The sequence below is a fragment of the Halichoerus grypus genome, chromosome 1 (assembly GCF_964656455.1).
Source record: "Halichoerus grypus chromosome 1, mHalGry1.hap1.1, whole genome shotgun sequence".
Lineage (NCBI taxonomy): Eukaryota > Metazoa > Chordata > Mammalia > Carnivora > Phocidae > Halichoerus > Halichoerus grypus.
In genome coordinates, this window is record NC_135712.1 from 191,150,100 (window position 1) to 191,163,662 (window position 13,563).

At 44.6% G+C, this 13,563-nt stretch overlaps 1 protein-coding gene across 6 annotated transcripts in view; it reads right to left on the minus strand.

Moving 5' to 3' along the window:
• FLNB (filamin B) overlaps window positions 1–13,563 on the minus strand; it is a 140,134-nt gene that overhangs the window by 62,687 nt on the left and 63,884 nt on the right. For all 6 annotated transcript variants that reach the window (XM_078076778.1, XM_078076771.1, XM_078076803.1 and 3 more), the window contains exons 5-9: window positions 7,620–7,738; window positions 6,690–6,767; window positions 5,379–5,541; window positions 4,174–4,371; window positions 1,439–1,576 (exon numbers count right to left, since the gene is read on the minus strand). In XM_078076778.1, coding sequence (XP_077932904.1) covers window positions 1,439–1,576; window positions 4,174–4,371; window positions 5,379–5,541; window positions 6,690–6,767; window positions 7,620–7,738 — 696 coding nt within the window. The remainder of the gene's footprint in view (window positions 1–1,438; window positions 1,577–4,173; window positions 4,372–5,378; window positions 5,542–6,689; window positions 6,768–7,619; window positions 7,739–13,563) is intronic.

Sequence of the window (13,563 nt, forward strand, 5' to 3'; positions counted from 1 at the left end):
CACAAGACATAAGCTGCACAGAGAAATCAAGTGGGCTACCTCAGAATGGGACACCCTCAAAACCTGGGAGATTAATCCAAGCCTAAAAATAGGCCCATCTCTGCTTCAAAGTGTGGGGGAAAAGGAAGATTTCCCAGCTAACCGGTTTTCGAAGGCTCTCTGAGAGGCTTATCTAGAGGCGGGGGCCAACAGGTCCTCGACCTCCTGGGTCTGTGTAAAGACAAACCTAGTCCTATCTTAATTTTTCTTAACGATCATCGCTAGCTGTCTTAGCCTCTCACAAAACTGAGGAGGAACTGAGTCCTTATATGAGTATTTGGCATGGGTTTCAGCTTACTGTCCTGGCACATCTTTTTTTAAAGCTGGACAGCACAAGTGAGAAGGCTCCTACATGCTACCTACAAGAGGACAGGTTTTAGATGCTGTACCACAAACTCCAGACTGAGCCATCAGGTAGGAACTTGTTTTATGTTGAGCCCTGAGGTTTGGCTGGGAAAGCCACTTAGTCAAGCGAGAATCCAAGGTCAGAAAAAAATGCCTCCTTGGCTCCTGTAACAAGCCAGAGGGGAGGGCAGCCCCAGAGCAGCTTTTGGCTCCAGGTCTGGGCAGTGTAGAACCTTGGCCACCCTTCGAACACAGCCTTCCCCACAGCCTGGTGCTCTGAGATCAAATATTAACTTTCTGGAGCTCAGAGCACTCCCGCCCCAGCCCGCTGGGGATACAGAGACTGGGAGCAACCCAGAGGCCGCGCACGTTCCCACAAGGCATGAACCGCGGAGGGCTGCTACGCCTGCAGCCCGAAATGCAGGGGCAAACACGGACAGAGCACTCATCCTCGCGTCTGCGGTCTCCCTTCCCGAACGGGGAAGAAGGAGCTGCAGAGTGCAACCCACCCCTCCGCGCACAGCATTTATCTACAAAGAAAACTTAATCTCAGGGAATTTTATTTTCCTTCTATAAGCACTGATCATAGTAATTAGGTACTTGGCATAATTTCATAGTCTATAAAATGTAACCTGTAGTGGGAAAATTACTGGCTCTGGAGACGGTGCTTGAATTCCAGCTCAGATGCTTACGAGCTATGTGACCTTGGGCAAGACCCTTCCTCTCGAGCCCATGTTTCCTCAAATAAAAAGTAAGCCACTTCAGGTTGTCCTTCCAAGGACAGCACTTTCCAAACTCCATTACATCACTGCTTTTTCTATTCCCAGAAGCCTTAATATGGGAGGCTGTCAGGCCACCACTGGTCCCACTGCACCCAGGGCAGACATAACTAATCTGTCACTGCCTCCTTCCCCACGGAGCCCAGATAGCCTCAGCTCTTTGATACCGCTCTCTCTGGGATCGATCAAAACGGGCTGGGGGATGAAATCCATACGCCATGGCTGCAAAGCTGGCCCAAGTCACACCTGAGATGGAGAAACAAAGGAGCACTTACTAGGACCCTTCACAGTGACACCAAGTTCCCCGCTTCCAGCAGCTTTGGTATCAACCTTGAAGTCTGCAGTCTCCCGGATGCGGATGCCTTTGGGCTGCAGGCCCCGGCCACTGGCCCGGCAGGCGTTTGGACTACAGGCTGCAAACACAGTTTTGACATCAATTCAACCTTTCATTCGTTAGAGTTGAGCAAGCCAAGGTAACTTGGAGCCACCCGCCAAGAAAATGTTTGTTCTGCACAGAGCCTGCAGCAGCTGCCCGAGGCTAGGGGTCCTGCTCAGGGAGCACACCAGGCTAGCAAATAAGGACACAACATAACTTTGTCTGGCCACACCGCAGAGGGACCGGGGTGGGGGAGGAAGTGGGGGGTTACTTTGGCAAAGAAAGAAGGGGAAGCACAGCCTGCCTTCGCTGTGCTCCTGGAACCTGCTGAATCCTGGCGTTTATCCTCTTGGTGGTGAAGGAGAGTTAAATCTCATTGCCACACTCAAGGGCCCAGTAATTGGAAAGACTGAACTTCTTCAAGTCTACTTGGAAAATGTAGCACTTGAAAACATCTGACTGTGTTCCAAACTTTGGATTGGCCATTCTAAAAGTTGAAATGTGATCGTCTTCCGCATGAAGAGCCAGGGGATAGCTCAAAAAAGAAACCAGTTCAACCCCAACTCGGCCAAGGCAGACAAACATTTTAGTACTGTCAGCAGGTAATCGGAATGTGGGTGGCTATAAATGCAACAATTAGCAATCAACACCACTCTCCATTTGATTTCTGGATCTAGTTTAAAAACCTAAAGTCAGAAGTCTAAAAATTAAGGACCAAAGTAGCTTCTAGTAATTTCTTACATGAGAGGTCCACAAAACTACCGTTCCATGGGGGTCATCAGAAGGTTGATAAAACACATCCTCGTACCCTAGGAATTCTTTGCCAACACAGGGGACCTTTTTGAGTATAGAAGTGAGAGAGCAGTGGGCAAAATGTCATGCATGTTGTTTACTAAGTAGCTTTTCCTTTCCAAATCTAACACTGCACATTTGAGTTTTCTCTATGCCAGGAGTGGGATCACAGACTCCAGAGGATGAAACTCTTTACTCCATAGAAAGAAGATAATGCCTCCTCTGGTCCCTCCTCCCTGCAATGTCCTCAGCTGGCTATTTGGCAGACAACTGCTTCTGGAAGAGACATACCCACACTCTAGGAGTTAGAGAGGATTTTAGGTGGTTCGTGGATGAACATAAGTTTATGGCCACATTTTATGGCAAGTGACATTGGTTTTCCATTGTGAAAGGGGGATGAAGATTCTTTTTAATATAAAATCAGTTAAGTAGTGGAAGTACGTCAAAAGAAAAACCCTATCAATTAAACCCTAAATAGTACAAGTGATGGATAGACACACGAGAGATAAGCATCGTCCATGAGTGAGAGGAAGTCAGAGAACAGTATTAGAACAGGAAAGCTGTTAAAAATGCTTTCTTGCCTTATGTCAAAGAGAGTTTTGTTTATGAATATGTTGGTTTTATTTTTTTTGTGTCAAAAGGAGAAAAGTTGGTCATACCAGAAATAAGTCACAACAGGATGACAGGACTTCCCGCGGAGGGTTTTACTGTGCCTTAAAAAAAAAAAAAAAACCCCAACACTCATGGAAATTCTGAACACGGGTAATAGTCTCAACATCAAAAGGGTAACTGCTCAGTTCATATAAACACTAAATGGAACTAAAGGAAACCACCAGACCCTCCACCATTTTGAGATGTTTTAGACAGGTTTCAATGTAATTAGAGAGTGGGTTTGGGGTCTGGCTGGACAAGTGATGCTGACACCCGTACTGTCATGTCCCGAGGTCACCAACAGCACGGGCCCAGCTGACGTGCGCGGGAAGCACAGAGAACGGGCACGGAAGTCCCACTCAACCAGCCCTTACCCAGCGAGGTGCCTCTGGCCCAGTGCTCTCAGTTAGGAAGCCAACAGCTTCGGGGTCCAGGCTGACCCAGAGGCAGGATTCAGAAGAGGAAGCCAGCTCTACAGACGCAGAGGCAGAGGACAGAACAGGGAAAGGCAAGTATTGGTTAGAAAAGGCAGCAGAGTTGGAAAACAAAACAAAACAAAAAGAACAACCAAGTCCGAAGGAAAAGGAGTCTAACATTAGAGAAAAATGCATGCTCTGGCTGCAGAAGGGGTTTAGCAGCAGGGTTAAGGGACTGACAGAGACCTGGATTCTCCTTCTACGGATGCCTAGTCTGTGCTCACAGATGCCTTAACGTCACCTAAGTCTCGGTGTCCCCACCTGCAAGCTGGAGATAACACCAGCGCCTGGAACACACCGGCTGGTGTGATGAGCAGATGCAGTGTGGGGAGTGTGTGGTGACCAGTAAAGGCCAAGCAGTGGGGGCCACGGGGCAGTGCCACAGCTGCTAACCTCAGCCACGGGCACCACCGGCCCACACGGCCTCAGTCCTGCATCTCTCAGTGAGGACAACTCTCCTGTATGAGTGTTTTGGGAAGGATTCAATGAGTTAATACAAGTGAAGCACTCAGGTCATTGCTCGGCTCACAGGAAGATGTTAATATGAGTATCTTGAGGACACAGCAAGCTGCTTCCCACCAAAGGGGCCCTGGCAGGAAGGGGACAGGCACGAGTCCAGCGTGGCCCCCACTCTTCTCCTGGCCTTGGAGCCCAGCTGTGCGCACGGACAGCCTGAAGGCCAGAAGCAGGTACAGCTGGTCACCCCAGCACTCACCTTCTCCGACCTGCACGACGAAGGGACTCTTGGGAATGGTGTCCCCCGCAAAGGAGACCTTGACCACATGGGGGCCGGGCTGCAGTGGTTTGTACACACATCGATACACCTGGTTTCCTTTATCTTCCACCAGCAATTCCACAGTGTTCTTCCCCTGGGGATCCTCCACCTCAACACCAATGTCACCCACACCAGCACCTGGAAGAGAGCAAGCACTCCAGGAGCCCAGGTCATCTTCTCAGAACACTCGCTGCGGATGAATGCAGGCGCAAAGTACAGACGGAAAAGGAGACAGGCGCTCGGAAAGTCCACACCGAGATGCTAACAATTGTTTTCTGGTTGGGCTAGGAGGGTCATAAACTTCCCTTTTTTCCTCCCATTCTCTATGTTTAAAATTTTCTACATTGAAAAGAAAGATGACATTTCATGAACTGTATCATTAAAAAGAAAAAAATTTTTTTTTAAACTGTGTCTTATCATTCCTCCCCGCACCCCCGGACCTGGCATAGAATTTGGTCTAGTAAAGATTCTTTTTTTTTTTTTGAATTTTATTTATTTATTAGAGAGCGAGAGAGAGAGCATGAGCGGGAGGGAGGGGAGAGGGGCTGAGGAAGAGGGAGAAGCAGGCCCCCCACTGAGCAGGGAGCCTGACATGGGGCTCAATCCCAGGACCCTAGAGTATCATGACCTGTGCTGAAGGCAGACGCTTAACTGACTGAGGCACCCAGGCACCCCTAGTAGATGATTCTTAAAACTTAGTTTCTTTGGAACAGTTATTTAGCCAAGGCAGAAATATGTACAGAAATTGACTGATAATCAAAGTCAAGCTTGAGTGTAAGATCTTAAAGAAAAGCTGGTTTGGAGGGCGCCTGGGTGGCTCAGTTGGTTAAGCGTCTGCATTCGGCTCAGGTCATGATCCCAGGGTCCTGGGATTGAGCCCCACGGCAGACTCTCTGCTCAGCAGGGGGCCTGCTTCTCCCTCTCCCTCTGCCTGCTTGTGCTCTGTCTGTCAAATAAATAAATAAAATCTTTAAAAAAAAAAAGAAAAAAGCTGGTTTGGAAAAATCTGTAAATAACTAACACACTTGAAAAAGGGTACTTTTGTTGGCGGTGGTTTGATTTAAAAGACAAAAGGTCAGGCATCCCAAGCCTTGGGGTGCCCGAGGATTATCTCAGGCTCTGGAAGAAAGCCTGATCCACAATACCTGCCGTGTAGATGTCGAAGTAGGTGGGCTTATTGGCGATGTTTCCGGCAGCTTCCAAGCCTGGGCCTTTTGCAGTAACTTTACTGGCATCTCCCTGTGCTTTGTCGACATTCACTTCAAAAGGGCTCTTGGAGATGTGCTGTCCTGCAAAGAGGACTGTAACCTACGAGTGACAGACAGATGCGATATAATCACTGCTCCCTGCCCAGGGAGCGCCCATGTCAAGCCACATGCATTGGCAATCTCCTCTTCCATCCTCCTAACTATCCACACAAGGGTAGCTGGAACCAGGAGCCCCGGTTAAGTGGCCTGAGTGGGATTCCCACCTGGCTCCATCTACCACAGGGCTGGGCCTCGGACAACATGTCTTTAGCGAACTAAAAATGTTTACATTGGATAAGGGTGGCCTCTTTAATCGGAGGCGAACCCATACTTCTACTTCAATCTATAGACATTGGACCCTTTAAGGCATCTGCAGAAGGGGCCATGGTCCCCCCAGAATATAAGGCACAGTTCCAGGATTTCAAACCTAGAGTCAAAATGTTTTTCAAGGGACCAAGATCACTCATGTGAGATACAGTATAGATTTTCATCTAAGATTTGAGTCAGTTCTCATCTTTTAAATTTTAAGGGGTATGAAGTTGGATTTCATATGAATTGAATAAATTAATTACATCATAAATGCTCCCTTCAGGATTTTTTCCCCCCAAATTCCTGATGTCCTAAGGGTATAAGAAAAATCGATAGCCATGATGCCACGTGAATTCACTAAAGGCCAAGGTAGTAAGTATGGTCTATGTCTCAAAATTTTGGCATGGTACACAGGGATTGACCTGTGTGTGCTGTTGTAGGCTTTCTTTTAAGGAAAGACACACTCCTGGATCACCCTACTCTCTTGTAAGACTCTCTGGGTCCCTGTCCTATAGGCCAACTAGACACGCACTCAAACAGAACTCAAAATGTTGCTGAGACAAAAGGCCTGCGGGCTAGACCCCCACCATTTCTCCAGGTACATGACTGGGCCACTGGACTATATTCAACTGGCCCTCTCCACACTCAGGCTTCAATACAGATAGACCCTCCAGAGCACCCCAAAGGGGAATACTTAAGGAAGCATTGAAGACAAAGAACCCATAGCATCTATACTCCAGGCATGTAGCTACAACCATTTGTTACCCAGATGGAGTTAAAAACAATCTTACATTGCAAAGAACTGAGTAGAATTCAACCTTCCTAAGATACCCTCTTACACACATACTGATGCAAGCCCAGAAGAGCAGTCCACGCAATAGCCATGAAACCTCATCTTACTTTGTGCAACCCGGTGACCTTGGGCAGATACTCCACAGAGTATGTCTTGTTCTTGTCGCTGTCGGGGGTCACTTGTGCCTAGGACAGAAAATGAGCAATTGTCAGAGAAGGTGCTGGGTGTGAGTAAAAGTACGCCGTGCCAGCCAAGGCCCTGAAGTGAGCTGCCAGGTCAGGCACCTGTCCTGGCTATTTCCTGCCCCACCACTGCTGAAGGATGCCCCGGGAAAGCAGCAGCCAAAAGTCACAGAAACAAAGTCACGTGGCAAGAATGTATAACCAAGTCACAACTCCCTACTGTCCCAGGGCTGGAACTCGGTAGATGAGAGGGACCATAAAGCAAGTCACTTCAACCTTCAGTGGCTCAGTAATTATTAAGAGCTTATGGAATGCCAGGCCCAGTGTCAGGTACCAAATATAAAACAAATCAGGCATAATCCCTGCTCCAGTGGGAGAAACAGACCATATGCCAGTAAACTTAGAATTTCAGATGGTGCTAAGCATTAGGAATAAAATCGAGTCTTAAGAGGGTAAGTAGAAGGACCGGCATGTGCAAAGGCCCTGAGGGAGGGACCAAAGATAGTCAGCCTGGGAAGAGAGTAAAGCATCAATTTTGTTATTATTCTTTTGGCCATCAGCATCTAAAACCTCAATTCACAAGGCCTTTGCTAAATCCAAAGTATCCTTTATTTTATTAAACATTGTAAAAAACAACAACAACAACAAAAAACGTTGTGTCCTTGGGTATCAATTTCTATTACCTTTCAAGGCCCAGCCCTTGGGCAATTACTTTGACTGCTCTAAGCCTCGGGATCCTTTTGATAAAAAACAATTTTTGTTCTGAGCTTTAAAATGAGGAAAATGGAAAGCACAGTCCCTGGACCTGTCACAAGCCCCAAAAGCTCCATGGAATGGCAGCACCTTCCAACCTACCTCCTCTTTGTTCCCTTCGGGATCCTCAACAAACACCATCACCTCTCCTTGCCCAGCACTGATGGTGTCCACAGTGAACTTGGCCGGCTGCTTCACCATGTTTCCTGTAGGCTCGATTCCTGTCAGGTTTACACAAGCACATTACAAGCTGAGCAAGGACTTGACATAGAGACCATCACACACCATGTTTCCTTCAGGGAACTAAGAAATGGGACCCAGCCCTGCAGCTGCCATGTGGGAGACAGGGACACCTGTGACAAGGATTATCAAACAGGTTGAAAGCCCTAAATTTGCCCTTGTTATTTTATTTTATTTTTATTTTATTTTTTTAAGTAAGCTCCATGCCCAGTATGGAGCCCAATGCAGGTCTTGAACTCACGACCCTGAGACCGAGACCTGAGCTGAGATCAAGAGTCAGATGCTCAACCGACTGAGCCATCCCGGTACCCCTGTCCTTGTTATTTAAGCGATATCTGATTCTGAAATATTCAGAGCAATTCAGTCAGAAGTCTATACAGCTGTGAAAAATGATACAGGAACTACCAGTGGGGTTTGCCCCGAGGGAGGTAACATTGAGGAAGGAGGAATGAGGTGTGGGAGAACGGCTCATTTTTCATTAAAGACCATTTTGCATTACTTGAAATGCTTAAAAAATGGCATTTGATCAGTATTTCTAAAACTATTTATTTTGAGATGACTGAGCAAATCAATATGAGATATTCACATGCAGGTGAAAGAAATAATACCCTTTATCTAGTTCCCCAAATGGTTACATCGTACAAACCCTAGCACAGTATCACAATGATCCTGGGCTTGGCACAGTCAAGATACAGAACATTTCCATCCCCACAGAGGTCCCTCATGTTGCCCTTTTATAGCCATACACACTCCCTCCACACCCCACCCTTTCCTTACCCCAATAACCCCTAATCTGTTCTCTATCTCCATAATTTTATCATTTCTAGAAAGTTACATAAATGGAATCACATTATGCAACCTTTTCGGGTTGGCTTTTTCCACTAAGCATGATCTTTGGTAGATTCATCCAGGTGGGTGCCTCTATCAATAGTTTTTTTATTGAGTATTCCTTGATACGAATGTACCAACATGTGTTTAACCATTCACCCACTGAAGGACATTTGGATTGTTCCCAATTGTCTATTACTGATAAAGCTGCTATAAACATTAGTGTACAGGGCTGTGTATGAACGTAAGATTTTATTCCTCTGGGATAAATGCCAAGGGGTGCCAACTGCTGGGTTGTATGGTAGGTGCACATTTAGTTCTTTTAAAGAAACTGCCCAACTGTGTTCTCAAGCAGCTGCATTCCCACCAGCAATGGATGAATGATCTGGATCTGCTTTCTCTGCATCTTTGCCAGCATTTGGTATTATCACCACTTTCTATTTTAGCCATTCTGATAGCTATGTAGTGATTTTAATTTGCATTTCTCTTATGGCAATAAGACTGAACATCTTTTCATGTGCTTCTTTGCCATTTGTATACCCTCTTCCGGGAAATGCTTGTTCACATCTTTTCCCCATCTGCTAACTGGATTTTTTTAACCTATGGAGTTTTGAGCATTCCTTATATATTCTAGATACTGGTTCTTCGTTGGATAGGTGGCTCTCAAATATTTTCTCCCAGTCTTAAGCTTGTCTTTTCGTCCTCTTAACTGCAAAGAGTTTTAAATTGCTTTAACAAGTTTTTGAGAGTAAAATCCAACCGTTGTCTCAGCAGCATTTTGAGTTCTGTTTGAGGGGGTGTCCAGGTGGCCTGTGGGGTGGAGACTGAGGGCACTTGTCTTGCATGAGAGCAGGGTGATCCAGGAGTGTGCCTTCACTGTGAGAAAGCAGTCCAATCCTCGTGTGCCATGCCAAGACTTCGAGGCACAGACCATGCTTCATGAAATTTTTTATATTCTGAATTTTGGTGAAGTCCAACTTATCATATTTTTCCTTTTAGGGATCATGCTTTTGGTGTCAAATCTAAGAACTCTTGGCCTAGTCCTAGATCCCAAAGATTCTATGTTGTTGTTGATTTTCTGGAAGTTTTATAGTTAGATATGGTCCACTTTGAATTAGTTTTTCTATAAGGTGTGATACTTGTGGGCTGAGGTTGTTTGTTTGTTCGTTTGTTTGTTTTCTGCCTATGGATGCCCAGTTGCTCTGGAACCATGCATGGAAAAGGCTCTTTCCCCCCACTGAATTGCTTTTGCACCTCTGTCAACAATCAGTTTGCATAGTTGTGTAAATCTCTTTCTGGGTTCTGGATTCTGTTCCATTGATCCATGTGCCTATCCTTCCACCAATATCACATGGTCTTGATTTCTATACCTTGATGAGTCCTGCAATCAGGTACACTGACTCCTTCCACATTTTTCTTCTTTTTCACAATCACTTTCCCTACTGTAGTTCCTTGCTTTGCCATATATGCTTTAAATAATAATCTTTTCCGTATCTATGAAGCATCTTGCTGGAATTTTGATAGAAACTATGTTAAACCTATATGACAATTTGGGGAGAACTGATATTTTTACTCTTTGACTTTTTCAATCCATAAAAACAGTACATCTCTCCATTTATGTAGGTCTTTTCTTTGGTGTTAATTCTTCTCATTAATGTTTTTTATAGTTTTCAGCATAAAAATCTTACACATTTTATTACATTTATACCTATTCCTCAATTTTCTGAGTGACTGCAAATGGTATGGTATTTTTAATTTGGATGTCCTCATGTTCATTGTGGGAAACCTATATGATACACATTCCAGCATACAGAAGTACAATTGATTTTTGTATGCTGATCTTATATCCTGAGACCTTGCTGAATTCACTTATTCAAGGAGAGTTTTTGGGCTTTTTTGTATTTTGTCTTTTGTTGTAGATTCTTTGGGAATCCCTACACAGACAATCAAGTTATCTACAAATAGGGACAGCTTTATTTCTTCTTTCCAACATGTGTGTCTTTTACTTCCTTCTCTTGCCTGACTATACTCACTAAAACTTGCATCATGATGTTGAATAAAATGGTGGTGAGCATGGACATCCTTGTCTTATTCCCAATCTTAGGGGGCACATTCAGTCTTTCACCATTAATTATAATGTTAGGTGCTGACTTTTTGTGGTAGCTACTCTATATCGAATTGAAGAAGTTCTTCTTTAGTCCCCTTTTTCTGAGTTCTTATCATGGATGCCTGCTGAATTTGGTCAAATGCTTTTTCTGTATCAATTGATGTGATCATGTGATTTTCCTTCTTTAGCTTGTTTTCACTGCTTTTCTAATAGTGTGCCAGCCTTGAATTCCTGGAATAAACTCTGCTTGGTCATGATGAATGATTATTTTCATATATTGCTAAATTCTATTTGCTACTATTCTGTTGTATGCTTTTTTTTTTTTTTTAATTTTAAGTAATCTCTACACCCAGTGTGGGGCTCCAACTTACAACCCCTTGATCAAGAGTCCCATGCTCTACTGACTGAGCCCCTATGCTTTTTTTTTTTTTAAAGATTTTATTTATTTATTTGACAGAGAGAGAGCGAGAGAGGGAACACAAGCAGGGGGAGTGGGAGAGGGAGAAGCAGGCTCCCCGCAGAGCAGGGAGCCTGATGCGGGGCTCGATCCCGGGACTCCAGGATCATGACCCGAGCCAAAGGCAGTCGCTTAACCGACTGAGCCACCCAGGCGCCCGCCCCTATGCTTTTATATCTATATTCACGAGGGATATTGATTTGTAGCTTCCTTTTTTGGTATCACCTTTGTCTGATTTTGTTATTAGAGGTAGCTTCATAAAATGAATCAGAAAGTGTTCCCTCCTCGTGTTTTCTGGAAGAGATTGTGTAGAATTGGTGTTAATTCTTCTCTAGATGTTTGCTAAAATTCTCCAGTAAAACCACCTGGGCCTGGAGATTTCTTTTCCAAGGGCTTTTAAATTATAAATTTGATTTCTTTAATGATTACAGGGCCACTCAGGTTTATCTATTTCATCTTGGTTGAGTTTTGGTAATTTGTGTTTTTTGTGAAACATCTATGGTTGTTAAACACATATTTTTTTTATACCATGTTCTTTCTTCCTGTAATTGAAAGATTCCTTCTTTCCTCATTCTTCTTCTATCCAGAGAATTTCCTTTAGTCATCCTTTTAGGGCAGATGTGCTGGTGACAAATTCTTTCAGTTTTCTTTCCTCCAAGAATGTCTTGATTTCTTCTTCATTCCCAAAGGGTATTATCCCTGGATACAAGAATCTGAATTGACAATTCTTTCCTTTCAGCACTTGAAAAATATTGTGCCACATCTGCCTCCATGGTTTTTGAAGAGAAATCTGTCATTCTATTTCTTCCTGATAGATAAGGTATCATTTCTCTCTTGATGCTTTCAAGCTTTTATTGTCTAGTTTCTTTCTTTTTTTTTTTTTAATATTTTATTTATTTGACAGAGAGCAAGAGAGGGAACACAAGCAGGAGGAGTGGGAGAGAGAGAAACAGGCTTCCCGCTGAGCAGGGAGCCCGATGAGGGGCTCGATCCCAGAACCCTGGAATCATGACCTGAGCTGAAGACAGACACTTAATGACTGAGCCACCCAGGCACTCCTTTATTGTCTAGTTTCTTGAAGTTTGTCTAAGATGTGGCTTGGTGGGGATTATTTATTTATCTATTGGTGGTGGTGGGTAGGTAGGTGGTTTATCCTGCTTGGGTTTAGCTCAACTTCTTGAATCTGTAGGTTTAGGTCTTTTGCCAAATTCGGAAGATTTCAGCCATTATTTCTTTGAGCGTTTTCGCCCTGCCCTCTTTTTACTCTCCTCTGGGTCCCCTGTGACATAAATGTTAGATGTTTTATTATTGTCCCATAGGTCCCTGAGACTCTGTTTGTTTGTTTTTTCAGTCTACTTGCTCTGCCATTCAGATTGGGCAATTTTTATTCTACTTTCCAGCTCACGGATTCTTTTCTCTGTCCTTCCATTTGCTATGGAGCTTATCCCCTGAGTTTTTATTTGAGTTAATGCATTTTTCAGTTCTAAAAATTCCATTTGGTGCTTCTTTATATCTTCTATTTCTTTGCTGAGACATTCTATGCCCTTGCTGAGCCTTTCCATTTTTTCGCTTGTTTGAAGTGGATTTGTAAGTGCTTGTTGAAGCCTTTTTATAACAGCCGCCCTAAATCTTTTCAAATAATTCTAACATCTCTATCATCCGGTGGTGGCATCAACTGACTGCCTTTTTTCAGTCTGAGATCTTCCTGGTTCTTGGTATGATGAGTGATTTTTTTTTATTGAAACCTGGGTATTATGTTATGCTATAAAACCCGGGTTTTATTTAAATGTTCTTTCTTAGATGCCTTTGTATAATGCTGATGCAGCAGGGGAAGGGGGAGTGCACGTCTTGTTACTGCCAATGGGGAAGACATCCAGGTTCCCTATTCAACCTCCACTGATTCTCAGAATGAGGGGGGCTCCTCATTACTAGCAGGTGGAGGTGGGAGATCCAGTTCCCCACTAGGCCTGCACTTGTGGCTGGAAGGGGTGGGAGCACCTCATTGCTGCTGACATCATCTATTGCCATCTCCTTACTGCTAGACTGTGCTGCGAGTCTAGGCTCCCCCCTTGGCTCTTACTGGTGTAAGTCGGGGCAAAGAGGCCACTATCTTTCCTGGGATGCTTGGCTGCAGCAAAACAGTTATTGTCTCCTGGTGTTCTGTCCTGTGAGGCTGCCCTTTCCTGTTCCTTTGGCCAGAGAGAGCAGGTGACTGTTTGTGCCCTTTGACGTTTCAGGTGGGTGGCTTCCCTGCACCCAGTCTGATATATAGGAGGCAAAAAGAAAGCCCAGGGAACTCACTACTCTGTCGGCCCTTGGGTCCTGAGATCTGTAGCTGGATTGTCTTATTCTCTTTCAGTCTCTCCGTGTTTTTATCTTGTATAAAATGCTCAGGAATTTTAGTTGTACTCAGC